The following is a 27,004-nucleotide window of genomic DNA, read 5'->3' as shown; positions in this document are numbered from 1 at the left end:
GCATAACCATCTTCTTATACCCCAAATGATACTTGGGTCTCCATTAGTGATTTGGAGACATAAAGCATTACTCTAAGTGTCTGTGCCTCATCTTAGAAACACATCCTGTAAAGTTATTATGGACTGGACACTGCGTTGCTCCCAAAGATGTTTTGTCCTTCAGAAGTTCTATGATTTTAAAGCCTTGTAAATAGGAAATACATGCAAGGACACTTGCTGGTAAAACCTTTAGATTTTGCTTTCTCCATTCTCACACATCAATTTATGATAATGATTCTGAGGTTCTTTTACAAAGAAATGTTTTAAGAGAGACTCTTGAAGCTTTTGAGAGGAGGTATCATATTTTCCAGTAGCGTTTCAAATGTTATGCTTTATTTCTGGCTTCAGAAGTGTCTTATTGTTACATAATTAATCCAATATTCAGTTTTTTGGTCTTTTGTATCATTCACTAATCAAAAGAAAATCAACACAAAATTTAAAAATAAAGCAAATGTCTAGAGAGGATATACTTAATACCAATTACATAGGTTATTTATGGTGAGATTTTATTATAATGGAGAAAACATTTGCTAAATGAAGCACATCTATGATATAAATTAAACTACTAACTACTTTCCTTTTTTCCTTATAGGAAAGTTACTACTTATTTTTGAGCCTTTTCTGCAATTTTTACAAGGGGTTTAATTAAAAAAGAAAAAAAGAAAAAGTTCAGTTTTGCTAGTTACACTTCTTTAAGACCTCTGTGAATAGAACTAGGAAAAGCCAACATTGTGCCACCAGGCAATTTCTACCGTGCTTTGTCCTACAAGGCACAAGAATGAATACTGAGATGTGACATATTTTATAACAGGGTTGGTCTATTTCCACTTACTTATGTTCTTAAGTGGCCCAGCAGCCCATGAGGGCATGCACGTGGCCCTGTGGGAGAGGAAAAGGCATTTGAGCAGCTCGGTTGCTTATCATGTTTCCAGTTAAGGTGAACACACACAGACACAACAACTTCCACCAACACAAAGATTAAATACTAATTCACATGGAGACCCAGCTAATTTAGCAAGCTGGATAAAGTTTTTTAGAATTTTTCTTTGTGAAAATAAAATGATTCTGGGATGAATCTTTTGAAAGTGTTGACAGTTTCTTTGAATAGCATCAAAAATAGATAACACAATTTATAATAATAAAACATGAGGATCTCTAGGGAGTAGATACATATTCTCACATAACAATTTAAATAGCCATATAAAGTCCAGATTTTTAAGATGCAAACTTCTTCAAATGATATTAAGAAGCATTTTTGCTATCAAGAATGCATAGCTAAGGTCAAAGGCTAGAATTATTTAAAGAATCTGAAAATAGTAAAAAGTACTAGTAAAGAAGAAGTAAAAAAGAACTAGTAAAAAATTTGGTGATCATTTAAAGAGTCTTTTAATATTTTTTGTGTCCTCTGGAAGAAAAAAAATAGAAATTGTCTTTGTAAATATTCAAGAATTTGATATCAAATGCATCCTGCAGCTCTGATTTTTAAATTTTTCTTTTTTCTTTTTTTAAAGACTTTATTTATTTATTTGACAGAGAGAGAGACACGGTGAGAGAGGAAATATAAGCAGGGGGAGTGGGAGAGGGAGAAGCAGGCTTCCCGCCGAGCAGGGAGCCTGATGTGGGGCTCGGTCCCAGGACCCTGAGATCATGACCTGAGCCGAAGGCAGACGCTCAACGACTGAGCCACCCAGGTGCCCCTAAATTTTTCTTTTAAACGCACTGTCAATCTTGCACGAACCTCAGATTCTTCATTTATGGACTTCAAGGTGTCCAGAGGCCTCCTGAAATTGTATGCAAATATTTACATATATGATCATATGTCAGTTTTCTTGGTGAAAAGTCTATTATTTTTGGCCAAGAAACTAAGTATAACCCATTAGGAATCTGAGTCCATGACCTGTACTACAACATCAGGACCCCATAAGAGTCCTTAAACTCATAAATTGCAATAGATTAAAGTTTTTATAAACTGAACGTTACTTGAAAGTTGGAATTTTACCTTCAATTTTGTGTATGCTCCCATCCTGACTTTTCTTATCCCAAGTGGTATCTTCAAGTTGTCTTCCTTAAGTTTTAAATTATTTTCTAATCTTCTGCGTATTTCTCCTCAGGTAAGCCAAAGAACCACACTCTTTGGAACCAATGACTTCAAGCAATAGGGGAAGCCAATTGAACGCAACCTTGACATTATCTGGCCAGCCCCTTTGCACAGGTTTTGGAAACTATCAGTATATCCCAAAAGGTGTTTTTAAATAACCCTCTAATGTAGCAATAACAGTGTGAAAATATTTTAAAGGGGTTATTGGTGTATGACTAGAAATACAATCACTTATGTCACCTTCCTTGTGCTTCCGTCGGCTGGGTGTGGTTTCTCTGTCATTTTATCAGTGACCCTCTCTTCTCTATACCACTCCTCAGTCTTGAAATAGAATAATATTGGTCTTCTGCCCACTCCTGCCCCAGATTTCCCATCCTAGCCTTTTTTTTTTAATAGTTGCAGTTCTGCAGAGTTTTCTTCTGAAGCCTGCCGATGCACAAACTTTCGAGGAGGAGAGTTCTCTAGGGAGAACTGTACAAGTGAGTATTGATTAGGGCCTATTGGGTCCTATCTGGAATCACACAAATGGCAAGGAATAAAAATACCAGGAGTTAGGAATCCAAATAAAAGTTTTTCCTTTTTTTAACCATAGTTCACATTTTGAATCATTTATTCAGGATTTTACTTTGTACAATTAATCCAGTTTTTCCTATACCTTTTATAATTAGCTTTTCGTTTAAGTAGGTACTTGAAAACACTCATTAACACACACCTCATTCAGGGTAATTGGCAACATTCTCAACCGGAGAGATGTATAAAATATAAACCCTTCAATTAAAGAGCTTTTTTCCCCTTGGAGATCTCTTACTTAAAAAGTAAACCACCATCTCTTAACCTTTATGTATATTGATTGCAACAATATTTTGTTAAAGATAAAATAAGGCCAATTGTCATATATACTATATAAAAATATAAAAAGAATAATCATCCTCAGAAGAACTATAGCCAAACTATAAAAATTATTTTGTCAGAAATGATTAATTATAAAATGTCAAATTATGGATCTCAAGCAAAGTTATTGACCTTTTTTTAAAATGCCTAAACATATAAAAAATGAAATGGTTTACTTTGATTTCCCTGAACTGCAGTTTGATTGTATTTAAAAGTTATATACTTTTCCACTGCTGATTTCCCTTGGCATACTGAGTTAATGCCAATTTTCCTTAACTTATGGTATATTCCTTCAAAGTCTGCCACTTAGTTATCTGTGTTACTGCTCTTCTGTAGTCCTCTGTATGCATCAAAGTCTGATAATATTATATTCTTCCTAACATATTTCTACCATTTAAACTATATGACTTCTGAATAAGAAAAATATTTGCCTGGGTAACAGTGCATGTACTATTTGCTCTGACTCCATATCAGATAGGATTTCACATGAAATATGGAAAGGAAAATATTGATAATCATGGTTAATGGATTTTGAAGACATTTTAATATTGGCTCAGCTCTGTAAGTCCTTTGCTATAGGAATTGTCTAGTTGGATCTGTTACCAGTTCATAGAAAACTGGATTGTGAATTCATTTCCTAACTTTGCGAGTCAGGGACACTCATGAAGATATGAAAAAGTCTGGCTCTTTGAGTATAAGGCTCATTCAAATCTTTTTTCAAATGGTAAAAAAAAATAAATAATAGTACTTATCATTATTAATTATATATTTGATGATTGCAAATCTGGTGTTTGAGTGCCCATGTGTTAATATTTCTCTTGTTATCTGATTCAGTGTAAGCAGAAAGGGAGTCTTACGGGATTGATTCACTCCATCTTTGCCATTTATTTTGACCCCAACACATGGAATGCAATGGAGAGGGCTCAGATAAAAATGTCAAAAGAGGTGTTTTATAAATAGTATTGTATTTAAAGCACAGGCAGACAAACTGAGATGGTGTTTCAGAAGAGTAGTCCCTCCACAACTAAAGAGCTTCCAAGATTAATCACAAAGGAAGTATTAGGGAGATCTTGGGCATTGATTTCTTTCAGAATTTATCTGTTTTTAAATCCCACATGCTGCCTGTTTCCTTTGTTTTCTCTTTCACAGACTTTGCTAATAATTGACAAATCATGTTAGTTTGAAGTGTATGTCTCAGTTTGGTCTTGAATCACATATCTATATTATAATCATCATATATAGGATAATAAATATAATATTTACTTCTTTAGTGAAAAATCGTCTCCCATAACTGACAGAAAACTGCTAGAAAAATTTAACTTAGAATTTTGTTGATGTAATAATACCCAACTAAGATATTATTTTCTGAGTAATTATTAGGTAATGAATATGCCTTTATATTTTACTAATAAGTCTAGTTTTTAAGACACATTGTAATGTTTGGATCTTAAGATCTATAAATTTAAGATACTACATGATGTTAGTTATTGCTGTGCAGTGACAGAAAAGACTGAATCAGGAAACTTCCATATATTACCCCGTCATTATAACTGCATAATTTTCTCTCTCACTGACTTTATTATGTTGCTTTCATTTGTATATGGTATGTGAACTGAAATTGCCAAAAGCATAAAGCGTTTGGGTACCAGCAGGGTCTGTCATAAGGGAAGCCACGAGTCTAAGACTCTATGTGTAATCAGTACTCTGTGGCATATACAAATGTTCTATCCCACTTTCAGATAGTGTTTGGCTATAGAATTAAATCAAAGAAATAACTAAATGGAGCAAAGAAGGCAACTTATTATCAGTTTAGAATATATGCCTGATTACACATTTAGAAGAAGGACATCAATTCTTTTAGGGAGGTAGAATTTGATTTTAACAGGGAAGAATACAGCAGGGAAGACTTTGATTTAAAAAGTATAATAGCAGTTACATCATTCTATCTTCTCCTCTTTCAGCTTCCCTCATCTCTTATCTCCTCTCACCTCTCCTCTCTTCTCTCCTGTGACTTTTCTTACTTCGTTGGTTAACTACTATATGAAAGGCACTGTATTAAATATATGACTATACTTGCTATTCAATTTTCAGCCAATTACCTTCTGGTGTTCTTCTCTATTTGGAACTGAGAATAATAACTCTTTATTATGACCTTTCTAGAAAAGAGAAAGGTCATATAAACAGTATAAACAATTGACAGTGGTTACATAAATACCAACTTCAAGCTTATCTGTTTTCTGGGTCTCATGAGTCAATGACTCTCTCATTATTGCAGTCAGCGTAAAAATAACTACTATAAAAACATTGCTCCTTGATAGCCCAGTGTGACATGAATGCAAAGAAACTATTTACACAAGACAGCATCACATATCTCATTTAAATTTGATTAAGATAAGTTACTGGGAACTAAATTAGCTTCATCGTTAGAACAGGTGTTGTGATTCCTTGAATGACATAGCTAATGTCTTTTGAGACCCTCGAATACTGTGAAATATAATCAATTGGGAGAAAGCAAATTAAGTGTTGCCCTGTGGCCATCAACCTTTGGCTGTTTAAAAAGACCATGGTATGCAATATATGTTAAGAGAAAAAAAAAAAAAAGAAGGTAGCAGGAGGGGAAGAATGAAGGGGGGGAAATCGGAGGGGTAGACGAACCATGAGAGATGATGGACTCTGAAAAACAAACTGAGGGTTCTAGAGGGGAGGGGGGTGGGCGGATGGGTTAGCCTGGTGATGGGTATTGAGGAGGGCACGTTCTGCATGGAGCACTGGGTGTTATGCACAAACAATGAATCATGGAACACTACATCTAAATCTAATGATGTAATGTATGGGGATTAACATAACAATAAAAAATTAAAAAAAAATACCATGGTACAAGTCAAGGGAGGAACTGCTTTCTTGATGATGTCCTCAGCTTGAAGGGTTATGAGTTCATCTATTAGACCACAAAGAAATACTTTTTAAAAAAATATGAAATAGGGCGCCTGGGTGGCTCAGTTGGTTAAGCAACTGCCTTCGGCTCAGGTCATGATCCCAGGGTCCTGGGATCGAGTCCCACATCGGGCTCCCGGCTCAGTGGGGAGCCTGCTTCTCCCTCTGACCCTCTCCTCTCTCATGCTGTTTCTCTCTCGCTTGCTCTCTAATAAATAAATAAATAAATAAAATCTTTAAAAAAAATATGAAATAAACACTTCTCATGATTATGGCTTCATTCCTCTTTACACAAAATTATAAAGGAAATTCTTGGGAAATATGCTGTAGATGAATGGGAGAGGATAAAAATTACCTTTGAAATTGTAGTGGTCATTACTGAAAAGTGCCAGAGGACGTGTACAGGGATCACTTATCACAGTGATAGAAGCCAGGAAAAGGGAGTTGAGTTAATTTCAGTGTGAGGGAATAGGAACAAGTTTAGATCTATACATTTTTTATGAAGCAATTTTGTTACACCTGATTTGTATGTAAGTCATGAAAACTGAACTGAGTTTTCTCTCCTATGAAAGCTGGAGGCAAATTTGGCTTAAAGCCGAGAACAGAGTGCTAGAGTGTTCTTTCAGATCTCTCTCTAGAAAGTTGTTTCCGTGTATGTGTTATAGAAACATCACCTTTCTTCTATCATTCTCAGTGGCTAAGTGACAAGGGTTATTTATTTATTTATTTATTACCAGTGATGCTGAATAATTCAAGGCACTCCTGAACTATGTAATGTCATTTCTGCCAAACATACCTAAATCCACCAAGATTTGTCATTAAGAGTTAAGGATTAAGCCATTAAACTACAAATCATCCATTCCTCAATTCCAATCACTGAGATATTAATATTATATGTGAAAACTGCCTTTTTATATTTTCAGGTAACTCTGAGAGCTTAGCTTATATAGATTTTTATTTCTAGTCTTTTGCATCAACACCATCACCACCAACAATAAGAATGACAACATTTCTGTGCAATTGATACCAGTTTTGTTTCTAAAGAGGAAAAAAAGTAGCACTCATTAGAATTAAAATTGCTAATTTTTAATTCACATAATTTTGGTTTCTACTCTATCAGTGGCCTTGTTGGCCATAAAGCCTCCAACCATTATCAATCAGTAATTATCCAATGAGAAACCAAATTACATCAAAGCGCATTTACAGTTTGTTATTTTGTATGTTTTTTTTTTAAATATTTTATTTTATTTATTTGACAGAGAGAGACAGCTAGAGAGGGAACACAAGCAGGGGGAGTGGGAGAGGGAGAAGCAGGCTCCCTGTGGAGCAGGGAGCCCGATGCGGGGCTCTATCCCAAGACCCTGAGATCATGACCTGAGCCAAAGGCAGACGCTTAATGACTGAGCCACCCAGGCGCCCCTATTTTGTATGTTCTAATTAAATAGGCAAGGGTAATTGAAAAGCAACAGAAAAATGTAAGCGAAATAATCTTAGGCTTTGTTGGTATAATTTTGTCAAGAAAAGCAAGAAACGTGCATGTTGGAATTTTGTTTTTATTGGATTTCCTAGTGTCTTCAAACATTCCCAGTATTGGTTGGCTGGGCCAGACCCTCCTGAATACACTGGTGTCATTACTATAATTTGTGGCATAATTATTAATTATGATAAAAAACACAAGGATTATGATAAATAAAACTCCAAGAATCAATATCCTAATTCTATTTTGCTCAGACACATATAAAATATAAAGTGGGCTTGTATCCTTCATACAACGGAAGGCGGCGGCTAGATATCTTAAAAATGAGAGGGGAAAAACAATTTGTGACTGAAATACTACCACGGATGATCCAAAAAGTGATTTACTAAACTTTGAAATTGCACTTTAAAATGCTCAATTTCCTATATTGTGTTTCTCTCATTAATAAAATACAGCTTTGGTCAGATTGATATTTTTAAGGGAAACTGAGTATTAATTTTCTTTTTCAAAATGTTCTTCCAAATTTGCTACTTTCTGGCATTTCTTCCAATCATTTCTCTTGAGTGAAATGAAATTTTAATTAAATCTCTATAAACTCATCCAAATATGGAATTACTCTTTCTGTTACTAACGCTGTTTTTCATTCACTTTGCTAGCCAATTCCAAGTGGCAAAGTAGCTCAAATTTATCTTTTATTCTTGAGTTATGAAATTTGGGATTTAAAGCTCTAGCTCTTATTCATGTAAAAATTATTCTAGAAGCAGCAATAGCATGATGCTAATTGGGTGCTCAGTTTACAGAGCCTTCTTCCACTTCCTTTGACTACTTCTGAAGCATTAGATATCATAAATGTGGTCCCCGCAGTAGAGAAAAGTCACTTGCATTTCCTTTCAACAATATAGAAATATTTATTTTTGTCTTGTGGATCTTCCAATTGCAAGCACACTCTTATTGCTGTATATGATGGCAGAAAACATCACCTGAAATACCTACCAGCCGGAATCCTGGGGGGCAGAGATCCTCCCCCTGGCACTGGATGCGGGGCCTGGATGCTATTTAAAAACCCTGCCCTCAGGAAGCTGGGGCAAAACGCCTCCACCCCAATGGCCGGGAAGGATCCTTTTAAAAGATAAAAATGGACATGAATCAAAATCTTCTTTGTGGAAAAGTTGTTGATCATTTAACTGGAGGAAAAAAAACCCCTATGATCAATAAAGACATCAAACCTTAAAAGCGATAAAATGAAAAGGAATAAAATGCATTTTTATTCACAGACCTTAAAAAAATCAACCTAGTTTTTGAAAAGAAAGCTACTCTTAACTAGTTACAGTCAAACACGGTTTAAAAGAATGCTAAGATAAAATTTCTAAGCCCCCATTTGACAAAGTGGGTATAAATGTCACTGGGGTTATCTATTTGCAGAACGCACATCCGCGAGTTATGGAAGACAGCCTCAGCGGGATGGGACGTCGGGGGCGCAGAGGAAGGAGCGGGGCTCTGCTTTAGGTATTTCAGCAGCAGTGCGTTTCTGAAATAGTGGCAAGGAAATCAATATATACAATTCTTAATTTGTTATACTTTTTGGGAGAAGACATGAGAGTTTGCAAAGGTAGAACCACATGCTTTTTCATTTTCAAGGAGGCTATTATGAAGAAAAAAACCCCAAAAAACAAAAAGTAAATTACTTGGAAGTTTATCCCATAAGATTATATCATGAATTGTAGAAGAAAAGACTGTCAGAGCTGGAAAGGACATCAGAAATCATCCAGATCCTCATTTTACAGACTAGCCAACTGAGGCACGGGAAGCTGGAGAGGGCTGCCGCTGAGCTGGCGGACTCCTAGGACAAAAATCTTTCCACTATAGATTAAAAATAAATAATGAGTCACTTCCCATTTGGGAGATTGCTCTTCTCCGAATATGAATTAGAAACCCTGCAGTTTGGAATAACAGCATTACAATTTGGTGTCTCAATGACCTGAAAGACACTAGAGTCATTCAGAAGAAAATTTAATATCCAGGCACCATGAGTGCCCGGGGAAGACCTGGTAATTGATACGGTATATCGAAGTTTAATCACAGTTAACACCCTCAACGCAAGTTACACTGACAGTGCTAAGGAATGCATATCGTTCGGGGCCTCTGAAACCCCTGACCAGGCCCGGCAGTTTCCGAATAAAGAGACCTGGGATCAATCCTCCCACACTCAGTTTTAGCAAGTCCTGAATTTTTGAAGAGACTTCATTCTGTTCCTTGACACAAATTTTGCCCCTAAAATACGTTAAAATTGAAAGCCTCTTTGAACTCGGACCAGGATTAAAGGGACCCTGTATACCTACCACTCTCTATACAACTTGCTTCTGTGGAAAAAGTTGTTGCTAAAGAAAAGCCAGCATTTCTTAGATCTTTAGAGATGTTTTAATGGGTGAGGCCTGTTCATTGTACATTGGATTAAAGGAAGCACAGACAGAAAATCACATACTGTAAATAAACTCGTTTTGTTGTTGATTTTGTGAGGCTTTAGTAAGAAGGTCCAGTTTGAGTCCCTTAAACATTAAGAGGTGTGGGTAAAGTACCCAGTAGTAGGCCAGAAAGTGTTCTGAGGTAACTTGTGATGAACAGTGACTCTAATTTCTACTACTGGGGGGGATCTACCATTGAGCAAAAATGTGCCCTCATGTACATGCATCCCACAACGCCATGCTTCAACAGTCTGGGAAAATACCCAGAGCCCAGGAGCATCACTGAATCCAGGTAGAGATAATTATATATTTATTCTGCATCCTTAAAGTTACAAAAGAAATGGTGATTTTGCTTCAGAGAAAATAATTATAAGAAATTCAGATTGTAGTATAGTCTGTGACAAACAGAAATATTCCAATTCTAGCTGATTATGGATTTATTGAAGCCAAGTGACAGGAAGCTTGGTTCAAGAATCCTAGATTGTAAAGAAAAAGAATAACATAATCATGCACAGGAAAGAAAAAGGAATATAAATATAATCATCATAAAGGAAATTTGAAGAAAAAAAAGCATGTAGAACAGACTTTAAATAATGTTAATATGCTTCACATTTAGAGATTTTTATCTTTGTGTTTGCTATTTTAGCCATAATCCTTGAAACTGTTAACTTAGAAACGATGTCCATTATTTTAACTCCTTGAAACGAAATACAAATATTATTTTATTGCTGTGATTACACTGATTACTATTTTTGTGGTTGTGACAGCCTGTCATATTTAATAACAGCTTTCATTTTCCTAAACTTGCTGCATCATTCATAATGGCTTTGTTATGTTTCTTTACTGTGGGTTAAAAGGTCTTTCATTTACTGTGGCATCTCTTCCTTAAGGAACTTTTATATATATATATATATATATATATATATATATATATATATGAAACAAACAAGAAAAGCTGGTGTACACGAATACACATTCAGTCGAAACATCATATTTTGTGCTAACAACGCCTTATCATTTCTCTCCTTAGGGTCAGTCGTGTCAGTAGAGATTACATGAAACACTACAGCTCTGTTTTCACAATTCAATAATGAAGCTGAATTTATTTTTAATTATAATTCTCTTATCTCTTAATCTACAATAAATTAAGGTCAGGAACCTTTTGGGATTGGAAAGGAAATAATTTTAGTCTGGTTTGCTGCAATGCTTAAATTGCTGGCTCCTGTTTTTATTTTTTTTTTAAATAAGTAATTGTAACAAAGAAAAAAAGAGAGAGAGATGCACAAACCAAGAAACAGACTCTTAACTACAGAGAACAAACTGATGGCTCTCATAAGGGAGATGGGTGGGGGGATGGGGGAAATAGGGAATGAGGATTAAGAAGTGTACTTGCTGTGATGAGCACCTGGGTGTGGTATGGAAGTGTCCAATCACTATACTGTACACCTGAAACTAATATTACACTGAACTGGAATTAAACAAGAAAACAACAAAATAAATAAGTGTAGAACTTATTAATTATATTGTAGCCAAAGAAAAAAACAACAGCTAGTATCTACAGCAGGATAAATGTAAATGTCCAACAGCATTTGGTTTTTAGTTGCATTCAGTAGACTGAAGTATTTGTCAGAATAAATTAGGCTTTTATTTGATGAGAGTACTCCTCCCTTTCATTACAAGTTTGAAATATAAGATGTGTCACTTCACAAATGCTTTTCTAAATCTCAAATAAGTGAGTTTCCAGTTTGTCAGTGAGCATGAGTCAGTGGATTAAAGAGACACCATAATAGGATATTAGCATTATATTGTCTCTAATATAGAGTTGCCAGATAATGGGGCATCCTGTATTTTTATTTGCTAAATCTGACAACCCTACTCAAAAATAATTTCGAACACTTTTGAGTATCAGACTCACAAAAGACACTATTAACTACTGGTATAAGGTAAGTTAACCTAAGTCACTGGCTGCAGGAGTTGGTGATTTATCTGTCCTTCAGTAGTTCAGTGGTCGTTGATGTCCCTTAGGGAGTACTGCAAACTATGACTAGGGAAAGACATTATTTAGTGGGTTAGGGTCAGCACGTATGCTAAAGGCATTGTAATAACTGGTATACTCCCTACACAAAGGAGAATTTCTCTCAAAAGGCTAGTAGCACCACTGAGAAACCCTGCCTGAGAGCAAAGCATCCTAAAAAGCACAGTTGGTTGCTAGTGACCACAATATAAAAAAAGCAGAAGTTGACATGATCAGCCTGAATTTTGACATCTGGTTTGATCAGTTAATGGAGTATTCTGATTACCTAGATTATTTGAAAGTAATCTGGCCTGTAGAGTAGCCAGTTTTCAAAGAGTTAAAATAAAATATATTTAGGGGCGCCTGGGTGGCTCAGTCATTAAGTGTCTGCCTTCAGCTCAGGTCATGATCCCAGGGTCCTGGGATCGAGCCCCGCATCGGGCTCCCTGCTCCGTGGGAAGCCTGCTTCTCCCTCTCCCACTCTCCTGCTTGTGTTCCCTCTCTCACTTCTCTCTCTCTGTCAAATAAATAAATAAAATCTTTTATATATATATATATATATTTAACACTTAAACTCAATGAAACAAAATCATTTTCAATTTGATTTGCAGCAATCTCTTTGAAATAACTTTACCTTGGAAATCAGATATCATTAAGAATTGGTGTAAAAAGATGACTATGACTGAACTCTTCATGCCTTAATTTCCTCATACATAAAATGAAAATAACAACTCACCCTACCTAATGGGGCTGTATGTAAGGATTAAATAAAAGTAATAATCATAAATATAAGACAATATTATTAGATGTTTCTAAGTTTTTTTTTTAGTGCTCTTTTTTAAATTTATTTTTTATTTTATTTATTTATTTTTTTATTACCTTTTTTTTTTATTCTTATGTTAATCCCTATACATTACATCATTAGTTTTAGATGTAGTGTTCCATGATTCATTGTTTGTGCACTACACCCAGTGCTCCATGCAGAATGTGCCCTCCTCAATACCCACCACCAGGCTAACCCATCCTCCCACCCCCCTCCCCTCTAGAACCCTGTTTGTTTTTCAGAGTCCATTGTCTCTCATGGTTCGTCTACCCCTCCAATTTCCCCCGCTTCATTCTTCCCCTCCCGCTACCTTCTTCTTCTTCTTCTTTTTTTTTTTTCTTAACATATATTGCATTATTTGTTTCAGAGGTACAGATCTGAGATTCAACAGTCTTGCACAATTCACAGCGCTTACCAGGTAGGAATGCAAGCTGGTGCAGCCACTCTAAGTTTTTTTTTTAAGAGAGAGCAAGCAGGAGAGGGGCAGAGTGAGAGAAAGAATCTTAAGCAGGCTCCACACCCAGTTCAGAGCCTGACGTGTGGCTCGATCTCACAACCCTGAGATCATGACCTGAACTGAAATCAAAGTCAGACACTTAACCAACTGAGCCACCCACATGCCCCAACAGTCCTAATGTTTTAAAAAAAGAAACCTCTTTGGGTGAGAAATTGAGGTAGACTGATTCAATTTTTCTAATGCAGAACTACCTGCCTCCCCCACATACATCGACAAAAACCTAACAGAAGAAATCCCTTCATTGAAGATTACATATCAATAATTTAATTTTGCCTGAAAAGTTTAATAAAGGCAATATCCCTATAATATGAATTTTTTGAGATGTGGTTCCTTCAAATTGTCCCCACCTGGCTTTACTTTTGCAGATACTCAATTTGATCTATGAGTAGACAAAGAATATCTAGACTCAGTTAAAGATAATTTAGAATTGTAAACTTAAAATACATGCACACGTTAATCAAATAAATTATGAATAAAATATACTCATAATACTCCCTGTGGAGGATGCTCAAACATTTTCATTGTTAGAGGTGTGTGATCAGAGAATTTTGGAGAATGCTTGTTTAAACAATAACACAGTGAGAAAAATGCCAAAGTATTCATGAAGTAAAACAGTTACTTCGAGAGCTTAAACAATTAGGGCAGGGCCTTGATTTCACCTGGCCCAAGGCAGTGATCCTAGAATTCATGCTGCTCCTTACACAGTGGTTCTCAACCTTGGATATACATTAGAAAATAGGTATTAAAAGTCCAAGCAAATACACTGAACACACAAAAAATAGAGAATCTTTGTCTTCTACTCCTAAAAAGAGTTCTTTGCCAACTGTAATGTGAAATGCAGGGATGACCTAATCTGATATAAGAAGAGATCACAAAAAGTCCTAAATATATAGCATCTTATGTATATTGTACATGTGTGGTATGATTATTATTTGAAATCAAGTATCAAAATAAGCTGAACTTGTTATCAGATCCTAAATTGATACATCTTATATTGTTAGTATATAAAATGAATATTATTTCAAAATATTTTAATTTTATTCCTTTTATATTTTGTGTTTTAGAGTAAATATAAAAACAACACAGTAAAACAGAAAATATATATAACGTGTAAGTAAATTAATATTCAGAGTAGAGTTTGGGTTCAAACCTGGTTACTGATGGGTGTGACTACAATTTTGGAGAGCTGAGAATTGAGTATGTATGCATTCAGGATAGAGATCCTTTCTTCAGCCTTAAGAATCCAGTATCTGTAACTGGCACATAGTAGCTACTCCATGGCTGGGTGGTTTAGATTAATGATGGTACCTCTGACCTATAGTGTGAATAACTTCAAAGTTTAATGATAACATAGTCTGTTAAACCAAATGCTACCTCAAGGGCTGTTTTCCCTGAGGAATGTTTTGATTATTTGATTATTTTGATACTTGATTTCAAATAATAATCATACCATGCATGTAGAATATACATAAGATGCTGTATATTTAGGACTTCAAAGATTCTCTATTCTTTCTCTACTTACAGATATGTCTCCCTATCTATCACCTATCTATCTCTCTATCTCGCTATCATCAATCAATTTCACTCATCCTTTGTCAGTGTGTTTCCTTCTACTCTTGTGTATCTCATGTTTTCTCACCTGTGTGCTTTTCTTCTATTTCTGCTACAATAATTTATAGATTACACATTCTCTCCTCCACTGAGAGAAGTGAAAGAAAGCCATAAGCCCGTTGTTTGTTTGAACACATGCTTCTTAATTTTCTGTGATGTGGATGAAGGCTCAGGCTCAGAGATACATCACGACTGAAGGAAGACCAGCAATAGTAAGAAGAGCCATTATCATGTAAGGCATTAAAAGAATGTATTTTTATGCCATAGAAACCTTTGTTGAAATCTCTTTATTTAATAACACATAGTCTAGGAAAAACTAAGCTGCTGTGCCTCGTTTAGTAGAGAAAAGATTCCTGCCTTATCATGAAGATTGAGGTGGGCTGGCTGGAACCCCAACATAGTCTGCTCTAACTTGATCAGAAGCTGCACAGAGTAGGGTTTTAAAAAAGGCAAGGTGAATAAGTGGATTGAAAAAATGATCAAATGAGAAGTGACAAATTGTTCCTTAGGCAAATATCTTACTAGGATCTAAGGAAGTACTCAAACTGCTCAATTGCTTCTTAGGCCTATAGTAACTTTCTAATGACTAGATGAGAGCTAATTTTCAATTAGGCTTAACATGTGAAAGAGAACCATTACATTCATAAATAACTCATTCATAGACTTAGTCATTTGTTCAGTAAATATTTATTGAAGCACCTATTTTTTTTTAACTTGTCATTATAACACACATTTCTAGTACAAAGAGAGGAAATCAATTTTTGATAGGATACTATTATTTTCAGGAAATGATTCCCGCCCCCTCCCCAGGAAATGATTCTAAGTTAAGCCAAAGTTATAATTACAGAATTTTTTCCATTTCCTAAATTATTATAAATGGAAATATGCCTACAATTATATTAATATTTTCCTGTTTAGCTAACTAACTACACAGCTAATCTCCATGAAGATTCTTCAGCACCAAATACAATTAAAGATCATGCAACCATTACTGTTTTGTTTCTTACTTTTTTTTTTTATCCTTCAGGTCACTGCAATATGAATTTTATAGATTTCTCATCCTGTTGTTCTTCAATAGGTCACAATAAAAGTATTGAAGCAAAAAGGGCAGTTTCATGGCTAGATTTTTATGAGTTATTTCTGCAGTGCTTTTAAAAAGAAATTTTCAGCTTTTCCTGAGTTATTTTTAAACTTGTAGGATATGTATGATAAAATTATGGTTGCTATAATTTTATAAAACTATAGCATTAACAAAGAGAATTAAGATATTTTGAAGCTGATCAAAATAAGACATTAAAAATGCATTTTAATTTATATTTAAAATAGACATTGACTTTTTTATTTACTGTTTTAAAGATTTTATTTATTTATTTGACAGAGAGAGAGAGAGAGCACAAGCAAGGGGAGTGACAGGCAGAGGCAAAGGGAGAAGCAGACTCCCCGCTGAGCAGGGAGCCTGATGCGGGGCTCGATCCCATGACTGGAATCATGAACTGAGCTGAAGGCAGACGCTTAACTGACTGAGCCACCTAGGCACCTCGACTTTTAAAAACAAATATTTTAAATGTCTGAGTTTCCTCATCTGTAAAATGATGTACTTGGACTAGAACTTCCCTAAATTTCCTTTAGTTCTAAAAGTGTTTATATAATTTTTATTTCATTTGTTTTATTGAATTAAGACTGTATTTCTCCCAAATATGGATTATGTCCAGTGGTCTTACCTATGTTTATATGTGGTGGGACTTGAAATCCTAATTTCTAAAAAAGTGTCCTGACTAAATTTGCAATATGCCAATACATCAGTCAGTTTTAATAGTGACAATGCCTAGGCTTGAGACCAGAATTTTGATTCTACCATTACTAGCTGATTCATCTTGGGTAAGTTATTTAGCTTCTCTGATACTCAAATTTCTTCATTTGAAAAATGGAGCTAATAATAAACGTATAACTTATATTGGTTTACTGCAGGCCATACAGGAAGTGCCTATTAGTGACTGACAGTAAGTGTTCAATAAATGAGGGATAAATATTATCTTCCTTAATTCCCTAAACTTGACCTACCACTTCATGTCTCCATGCCTCCATGATATTTCCTTATCTTGGAAGGCCCTTCTGTCCTTCTCGTCTCTGTCAAATCATGCCTGACATAGCCAGGCAGAACTCATTATTCTTTCCTCCATGCCCCCCATATAATCTTAGCTACTAGAATAGAGGTAGAACACTATTATAGATACAGTATTTATGTGTTTACAATTTTGCGATACCAAACTCAAATGCCTTTAGGGCCCATCAGGTACAATAAATTAGTATATCAAATTGATGACAAAAAAAATTGATGACAAAGGCACTGAGTCAAATATGAAAGTTCTGCCTAAGGGTAAAAAATTCAGGTGTTTAAAGAACACTGTAGAAATCAAATAAAACACATCTCTTAGCTGGCTTCAGCCTGTGGGCTGCCATCAGCCATACTTACATGTTGTGTCCTCTATTAGGATTTGATCCCTTAAGAACAGGGACAAATCATGCATGTCTTATTCTCTATATGTCCAGTCCCAGAGCTTGCACATAGTAGGAACTCAATGTAATATTTATTGAGTTGAATTAAAATCATATTTATATGAACAGTTCAAAGGCAGTCTGACTTTATCTGGACATATAATAGACTGAGTTTTCTTGATGTCAGAGATTTTAAAACCACCTATACTCTAATAAATATCCTCAAAACGTGTATAATTATTAAAGTTCAATGAGATTTGTGACTTTCCACTTTAAATGCTTATGAAGAGCCAATATTTAGGAACCAGGGACAACTAAAAATCTAAAAATGATTTAAATTCTTGAGTTCTTTTATTTAGAAAGTGGTGAAGGGATGACCTGAAATTGAAAGGCACGTCTTCCTGACCGAGTCACCACACTGGGCATGGCTTGGCAGATTGCTACTCAGCCTTTTCTTTCTGGGCTCACACTGTAAAACTATACACTCTTTAAAAAATGCTTTTACACCTCAGGTGCCAAGGTGTCAGCTAAAGAGCTGTTAAGCAGCATTTATCAATGTGTATGAGAGCTAGATCTATTTAGCTTCACAGCCAAAGTGTGCTATGTATTTAATATTTATGAACAATGGGTATATCTGTCACATTATTAAAGGGAAGTTTGAACATTTAGTATACTTGATAAAGAGGTCACGAGGCAGGCTGCTTCTGCCTTTTTGTAATTTTCCATGGCTGCCTCCAGTTGGGACTAGCCATTGTTTGCTAGCATGTACCCTGCTGTGTTGTTGTCTCTCATGTACAAAGTATGAAAGAGAATATTCTGGATTTAGTTTCACTTCCAGATATTGATGATAACATCCTTGGGAGTCTTATCTACAAACAAACATGTTAAAACATACCAAACATGTCTTATTTAAGGCTAAGATATATTTAAATTCCTATCAAAGATTTGTTAGCTTTTTAAGGTCAGAATGGTACTGATTTGGGAGAAAGGTAAACTAAGAAACAGACTCCTAACTAGAGAGAACAAACAGAGGGTTACCAGGAGGGAGGTGGGTGGGGGTTGGGTTAAGTAGGTGATGGGAATAAGGAATGCACTTGTGAAGAGCACCTGGGTGTTATATGGAAGTGCTGAATCACTATATTGTACACCTAAAACTAATATCACACTGTATGTTAATTAACTGTAATTTAAATAAAAACTTTTTAAAAAAGAATGGTACTTATTTGGCATCCATATAGTGTGGATTAGATGGCAGGATAATTTGGTTTAGTAATTATCATTTTGAGAATTTGGTCTTGAAAATATCAAAGAACACAAGAAGTCTTGAAAATAATTGAGAGTAGCCAATAGAGAACAAAACTAATCAAGACCCTAATGATTTTACACCAATTCTGATGCCATAAATGTATGATAGGCATGGCACCGTAATGGTAATGGTCGTAGCCAAGACATGTTTAACCACTTTGTGCTTGAGGTACACGTGTGGGATTTCCTTCCCTGTCCCCACCTGCATAGTGTAAACACTTAGGTGGACACCTCCCTAAGTCCTTCCAGTTCAGATCATGTTACTCCTCATTTAAAAAAATTTGCAATCTCACTACTGCTGAATACAAACCCAAGGAATAAGTATGGTTTCAGAGGTAAGTGGGCCAGCTTTCACTGCCTTCAGTCCAGGCCATGACTCTCTTCCTACTCCACCATGGACTCATGATGCTGCAGTACCAGACGTGGGAGGAAATCAGTCTCTTGGCCAAGAAACTCTACCTCGCCAGTCCTGTGAAGACACATGTGGTTCTCATTCTGATGGGAGTTTGTATATTAAATAACACATGATTTAATTTGTTTGGTGTCTAGAACAGACCAAGCTCAAGATGCAAAGAAAATTGAGAAATTCTATAGTCAACTAACGCGACTTATGGTAGCCAAGGGATTCCCACAGTGTTGCCATGGAAACAGACCAACCAATTTGAAACGAAGACTGTTTGTCATATGCTTAGGCAGTAAATATCTTTTGAATTTGAGAAAGTGTTGGGACAGAATATACTTTATGTAACTAAGTGGGCTATTTAGAAGCTGAGAGATCATTTTTTGTACTTTGTTTTCTAGTGTTTACTTTAGAGAGCCAGGGATGTAAATGCTTTCAGTTAAAAAGTGTTTATTTAGTTTTGGAAATTGAACAGGAAATGCATCTATCCTGGAAGCTTTTTGCACTTATTTGATGTTGGGCAAAATATATAACTAGAATAGGTAATTTTGTATCAGTAATTTGAAAATGAGATATCAATTCTTCTTTAAATTTGGTTAATCTGTCTTTTTTTTTTTTTTTATTTGATACAGAGAGAATGAGAGAGAGAGCACATGAGAGGGGGGAGGGTCAGAGGGAGAAGCAGACTCCCTGCAGAGCAGGGAGCCCGATGCGGGACTTGATCCAGGGACTCCAGGATCATGACCTGAGCCGAAGGCAGCGGCTCAACCAACCGAGCCACCCAGGTGCCCGGTTAATCTGTCTTTAAAAGAAAATTAAATATGACCATTTTGTTGGTTTGATCTATGTCTTCTAAAGCATAAAATTTGTGTTGATGATGACTCACAAATATAAAATATAATGACTGGAATTAACTGCATAGCAGTATACCTATTTATATAGCATAGTGTCCTTATATCTAAAAGTAATTGTAAAAACAAAAATGCTTCACCTTAAACTTTCCAAACTTAAACTATATTTTTAAATATAAGGGATACATACTATCATTAGTTTGAGCAAAGACTTACTTTGAACCCAGTTTTCTGTGTTCAAAAACAACTGTAGTTATTTTAAATGCATGATGATCAATAAATGGACTGAAACCACCATATTACAGAAATATTTGCCACATAGTTCCCATTTATATTTTCTCAGAAGAGCTAAGGATTTTTGAACAGTTAAATCTTTGCATACTTCTATGACACCCCTGCCCATTTCTCTCTTAACCAAGGTGTTAAGCGTGATTGTCATAACTGCTATGCTTTCTGTTAAACTGAAATTATGATAGTATTTGATATTTATCTTATATTTGTAATCTGAATTTTACCACCTAAGTGTAATGTTCACATGTTAATTACATTACTATATTTTTTGTTAAAAAATATTAAAAAAATTCTTGACTTTTTACTACAAACACATTAGAATTTTCATTGTTATTTAAAAGTATTGCTCACTTCTTCCAGCACAAAGTAGGAATGCCTTATCTTGGACTAACCCATTCTAAATGCCCTGCCTAAGTGCCACCTCTTTTAAGAGGCTTTCCATTTTTTCGTGGCTGGAATAACCTTGCCCTCATCTATGCTCCCTCAGGAGGCAGTAAAACTGCCATGGAAAGCACATAGGTGCTAGAGTCAGAGGGATTCCGTTTCAAGACCTCCATGTGCCCTAGCTTGCTGGATGACCTTATGCAACTCCAACTCCCTGAGCCTCAGTTCCCATTTTGGTAATAGGTGGAAAAGAGTCTGTTATGAAGACAATTACACAAGATAGTGTTTTATTTTTTATTTATTTGAGAGAGAGAGAGAGCACGCTTGCAGGGGGTAGTGGCAGAGGGAGAGAGAGGATCCTTACGCAGATTCCCCTGAGTGCAGAGTCTGATACCTGGCTCGATCCCATGACCCTGAGATCATAATCTGAGATGAAATCAAGAGCCGGATGCTTAACCGAGGAAGCCACCAGGGTGCCTGTACAAGATAGTGTTTTAAAAATTGCCTGGCCCAAAGAAGTCATTCATGTTAAGTCTTCCCTACCTACTTTTCTTGACTCTTTTCCCTCTTTCAGTTATATACTATTACATTTTCCCTTGTACTATAATTCTTTCTGTTCATGACATAGCTTACAATAAGTTCCGTAAAGAGTGTCTCATTTTTATATTTCTGACAGAACTTGGCATGGTATGTTGCATAGAGGGGTCAACAGTGAAGGTAAACACAGGAAGTATAAAGCATATCCATGTCTCTCTGACTCATGACAATGTTATTGATAGTTTTGACAGCGATTTCTAAGGGTGGAATGACCAAATCCATGTGATTGGTTTAAGGAGTGAGTCAAAATCAGTCATAAAAATGTCATGACCTGTAAAGCCATTCTCTCTGGCTCATACGCTCTTTATTCTCAGACAGCTGGACACTTAACGACACAAGCAGCCAGACACACGGCCTCCATACTTACCCTCTCTTTCATTTCTCTCGGTTTTCCGTATGTGCCCTCTCATTTATGTCCCTAAGGGACGAAGAGACAGACGATCTCAAGGGCAGAGCAATCTCGACTGCTTAAGCCCCAGAGAGAAGTGTGGCACGGAACTAGAGATGCTGTTCTCTGAGGGAGAGACTGACCATTCATTCTCTATGTGCCTGATTCTCCCAGATATGAGCCAGCAAATTCAACTGTGGCTGAGTCGGAAGCAGACTAATAACACTGTGTTGGGATCTACCTCCAGATATGATCCTAAGTGTGAAATGGGCTTGAAAAGAGTCAGGCCTTACTCAGTTTCATGTATCTCTTAATTTTTATTGAGGCGATTCCTATTTTTAAGCGTGATGTCTTTGGGAACAATATTAACTTCCAGATCTGATCTGAGGTAGGCTCATTGCTGATAATAAGGCAGAAAAAAAGAAACCAGCTCAAAGAAGCCTGATTTTATCCCTCTTCAGCCACACAACCTGGGCATGGCCAGATTGCCTAAGATCATATCGCCCCTGACAATCTGCCAGCCCCTCGCTGTGCCGCCATTTTCACTACTGCTTACCATTAGGCTATCCCTGGCAGGCCATTAGACTGAGTTCAAAATGGGGGTCCAGGAACATCCTGTTCTATAAGAATTGCTGAAGGAGATTCATGGGTTGTATAAAGAGAGAAAGTGAGAAAAAGAGGGCTAGCGGGTGTTGTTCACTGTTGAAAATACCCCCATTAATGTATTTTTCAGAGCCAATTCCACAGCAATTTCAGACTCTCGTGTTATTAGATTGCTGGTTCACTTAACATACATGCTTTTTATTACATTTTAAATATTGGCCTAGATATAAATTTGGGTGGTTTGCTAAGATATTCTAGTGGTGGTGCATGATTATAGCTTCTTGGATATAGTGACAGTGTGAGAGGAGCGGCAGCTTCTGATATGATATATCTGGAGAGGAAAACATTTGGAAGCAGTTTGAGTGCGTTTTATTTCTGCATGGACTCTTTGGGCACCCAGCCACTTTCAAAGCATTATTTAACAAATTATGGCACCACAAAAAGTATTTTATGCTCTGGATATTAGTCTTCAAAAGAGGAACCAATAAATGTCTGGAGTTAGTATCTAAGAGAAGTACTGGAGTGAGTTAAAATTAAAAGGACATTTTTATTTGTAAGTGAAAAATAAAAACTTCCTGCCTTCAAAATATTACATTTAATTTTATTGCTATTTAGATAGACTCATTTTGTGTACATGTTGTGTTAATAAAGAAAAAGATGCTTATTTATTGATACTTTTAAGGGGCCAGATTATTATATGGTGGTGAATTTATCACCAAATGTTACAGTTTCAGGGTTTAGGGAACAATGATGTACTTTCGTTTATATTTGATTTATAAAATAATCCAAACAAAACGGCTCTCATTTACCCTTTAAATGCTGGCACGTGGGCTCTTAAATGGAGCAGATCATTGTGTAGGCTTATTGTTTGAGCTGTGGGCAAATATTGTGTCATATGAATCACCCTTTCGCATCAATAAGGTTGGGCCAGTGCAGAAGTGGGGGGAAGAAAATACTCCCCGGAAGAATGCTGCTCACCCATGTGAGGGAAATTTAGTGTGCTGGCGGAGGTAATTTCCTAAATGGTACCCTGGTGCCCTAGAAGACTTAATTCACTTCAGCTGAATGAGCAGCTGGATCAAGCTCAATCACTGAGAGTTACCCATTCATACTCAAAGGCATATAGATCTCAAATGGAATGTTCTTTAATTGGGTGCATATAACTTTAGGGTAACCTGGGTATAGGGTTGGGAAAATATAAATGAGTGCAGCCTAATTAGAAAGCTCCATTTAAACTTGCTTTTCAAATCACATTTTCACAGCACTGAATGGCAGTGACCTAAGAAGATGAAGTACTTTCAGGAAAGGAAAAAGCAAGTGACAATATCATTGCTTAACTGTAATCACAAACTCTTAGTTTGGAGAGAGTCCCAGAAAGTTCGTATTTAGGTATAGATTTAGGTTTAATCCAGCAAACTGTATTTATAGAAACGAAGTGCTGGCAGAGATAAATAATGGAGAGTGGATAGGCTTGTCAAGAAATAAACAAGGAAGAGGAGATAGATTTTTTGGGTAAATGACATATATAGATCAAAGAAAAATGGCTGCATAAAGTTGTATGTTTGTGTCTATATGTGTGTGTTTATAACGTACTGATTTATCAAACTTTAAGCACAATCTCATCCAATGAACAGATGTGAGACTTTTTCAAATATTCAGTCTTGAATGAGACAAAAATACTTCATTTTCCTGAGATTTTTTCTTTAATTTATAATACGTGTATCATGAAAAAAAAAAAAGTAAGAATAATCTCCACTATGTGAAGAGATCCCAGATGAAATAACTTTAAAAAACTAAATCAGCCCCTTACATCATATGCTGGGTGCTCCGCAAAAGGAACAACCTCAGTTCATTCTTGATGATGGAGGAAGGTCCTACATCCCTAGTCGTGATCTGATCTCATGCTGACAAAGACTGACAGTGCCCCATACATATCTGTTTCCTTCTTTTTCCTAGTCTCAGAACCCCTGATTTTTAGCTGGCACATGGCTGGCCAGAATAAAGACCATATTTTTCCAGTTTTCCTATGCATCCAGATGAGGCTATGATTAAGTTATATCTGATTAAGTAAGTGTAAGTGTACCTAAAAGGAAGAAATATGCCCGTGTTTACCCTTTTCTCCTTTTTTTTTTTTTAAAGATTTTATTTATTTATTTGACAGAGAGAGAGATAGCAAGAGCAGGAACACAAGCAGGGGGAGTGGGAGAGGGAGAAGCAGGCTTCCCATAGAGCAGGGAGCCCGATGTGGGACTCGATCCAAGGACCCTGGGATCATGATCTGAGCCAAAGGCAGACGTTTAAAGACTGAGCCACCCAGGCGCCCTACCCTTTTCTCCTTCTTAAAGCATGGGATTTAAGCAATCATCCTGGGTGGTGTGCTGGAGAGCGCCACTCAGGAAGGAGCCTGGGTCTTTGAGAATCATGAAGCCCTCCTGTTAGCCATGAATTGATTACCTCTGGATGTTGCTTATGTATGAGAGAAATAATTTTTATTCTGTTGGTTGGGATTTTCTGTTACTCCCAACAGAATCTAACCTTAAACTGATTTTTGATTTGCCTCTCTTAACATGCCTGGTGCCTGAATTAACTGCATTAAAATCCTATGATTACTTTATCGCATACTTTGAGACAGCCTTCATAATTATCATTTTGGCTATTTTAGACTATTCTTGTACATCTCCACCTTTAGATAATTTCTATGAGGCCAGTATCATGTGATCTTTTCACTGTACCCCTAGCATTTAAACACTGGTAAATGACTAAATGAATCTCTCTTATCATATACTTTCTACCCATTTTTAGATATAAGCCTGTTACTTTTGACAAGAATGATTCTGATTAATAAATGCAAGCATCCCATGGGTCACTTCTAATCTAATTTTAATGCCACAGTTTTGTACATGAATGAGTTTCTATTTTTATCTTTCAATAGTAAAACAAAGTGTATAGATTAAATAAAGGTGGCATGCTTTGAATTTAGAGAAACAAGTAGTCTGCCGGAATTGAATTCTTCCACTTAACTTCTGTAACTTTGGGGATCAACCTGAAAGCAAAAAAATATTGCTGATTCAAAGAATCCAAGCTTGTCAAGATTTATAAGTCAGTGTATACACAGGCCATTCTGAGAGAAGACATTCCCCAAAGTCTTCCCCCTGAATGTTAGCTGGTCAGGCTGGTTGGTGAGTGGAATGGAGGGCATGTGGGAGGGGTATAACTCTTTAGTTTTATGCTTCTCTGTACATCACATGTACATGTGGCTGCTCCCTGGATCACTTGAGGGAAACATTGACTGAACAACTGTTGTGGACTCTGGAAATTTCTTGAAGGTTTATAGGAATCTAGTATATTTTGACAGAACTCATTTGCCATTGACACCTTCTGTGGAGGGTGGGTACTTTTTCTTGGAAAAAAAGATTCCACAGAAAATCTCTTTTGAGATAGCCTTCCTATTCAACCCCCCTCCCCAATTCCTCAGAATAGCAAGGATCAAAGAATTATATTTCTTATAATTCATTCCCCAAACCGCCCCCCCCCGACACACACACCCCTCTGTATCTCTTCGCTTAGTGAATGGACTTGACCATTCAGCTAATTGCTAAGTTGGAAATTTGAGGGTCATTTAGACCTTCCTCACATTTGCCTTTTGATCCTCTAGGGCATGTCCTGGGGATTTCATGTAAAAAATATTTTTCTGTCATCTCCTTCTTGCATCTTCATTGCAACTATACAGCTTATTTAATTCCTCCATTACTTTTACTTTGTATTATTGGAATCACTTTTCAATTGACTTCCCTATCTCCAGGTTAGCTTCCCTCCAAACCCCCTTATATCAGCTGGCAGGAAGATATTACTAAAATACAAATGTTTTTATGTGATTTCCCTGCTTAAACCTTTTGAAAGCTCTGCACAGATTTAAGAATAATGCTTACAATTTAAAAGACACTGTAATGCACAAAGATATTCTTTAAAATTTAAGCAATTCAGAACAGTGAGAATTCCCTTTTATCATTCATCTAATCCCAGCCTTCTACTGCTATCATTTTGATGTGTGCCCTCTCAGGTGTTTTAGTATGCTATGTATGTTTATATACATAGATATACAAATATACTTTTTTATGTTTAAACTTGATTACATGTTTTGGAGACCTGGCATGACATTGATCTACCTCCTTCTTTTTAACTGCACCATAATATTCACTAGTACAAATATGCAATAATTTATCTAATCATCTTCTTCCTGGTGAGTATGTAGGTTATTGTGTGAATATCTAGAATAGTTACACTGTTGTGGAGTTTCTGAGTTGAACAATATGTTAATCTTAAAATACGATAAATACTTTCAAATAGTCCACCAGAAGTCTCTGTCAATTTATACTCTTATGAATAGTGAATGACAAGTACATTTTTATTTTCCTACACCCTTTTCTAGCACTGATATTATCAATTTTCTTAATTTTTGCTAGTTAGGTAAAAATGATTTAATTTGGATTTTAACTTTCCTATTTTAGGTAATAGTAAGATTGAACGTATTTTCTTATTTTTATTGATATTTGTTTTTATGCAAATTGGCTATTCATATTTTTGCTCTTATATAACAGGGTCTTTTAAAAATGATTTGTAGAAACTCATCATCCAATTTCCATATTAATCATTTGTTTAAAAAATATTGCAGTTTTTGTCTTTATCAGTTACTTTTCACCTTGTCAATCTCTCTGGCCACATCTTCCAAAATTGCTCTAATCTAATAATCCTTTGCTCCCACAATAAGAAAATGCTTATAGGTTTGTAAACCTATTAGCCTGTTTCATACTTCTGTAGCTTCC

The 27,004-nt window shown here is 36.0% G+C and overlaps 1 protein-coding gene and 1 pseudogene across 1 annotated transcript in view; one reads left to right on the top strand and one right to left on the bottom strand.

Annotated features, from left to right (window-relative positions):
* The window catches only part of EPHA6 (EPH receptor A6), an 833,709-nt gene that overhangs the window by 141,171 nt on the left and 665,534 nt on the right, over positions 1–27,004 (bottom strand). Inside the window, exon 12 of the mRNA XM_035015180.1 lies at positions 8,433–8,558. Within this exon, the coding sequence (XP_034871071.1) occupies positions 8,433–8,558 (126 nt within the window). The remainder of the gene's footprint in view (positions 1–8,432; positions 8,559–27,004) is intronic.
* On the top strand, positions 19,073–19,332 carry LOC118017399 (annotated as a pseudogene).

Source organism: Mirounga leonina, unplaced genomic scaffold (genome assembly GCF_011800145.1).
Source record: "Mirounga leonina isolate KUSES-001 unplaced genomic scaffold, KU_Mleo_1.0 Mir_169, whole genome shotgun sequence".
NCBI lineage: Eukaryota > Metazoa > Chordata > Mammalia > Carnivora > Phocidae > Mirounga > Mirounga leonina.
Note: the sequence above shows the minus strand (reverse complement) of the source record. Positions and strands in the feature narration are given on the sequence as shown.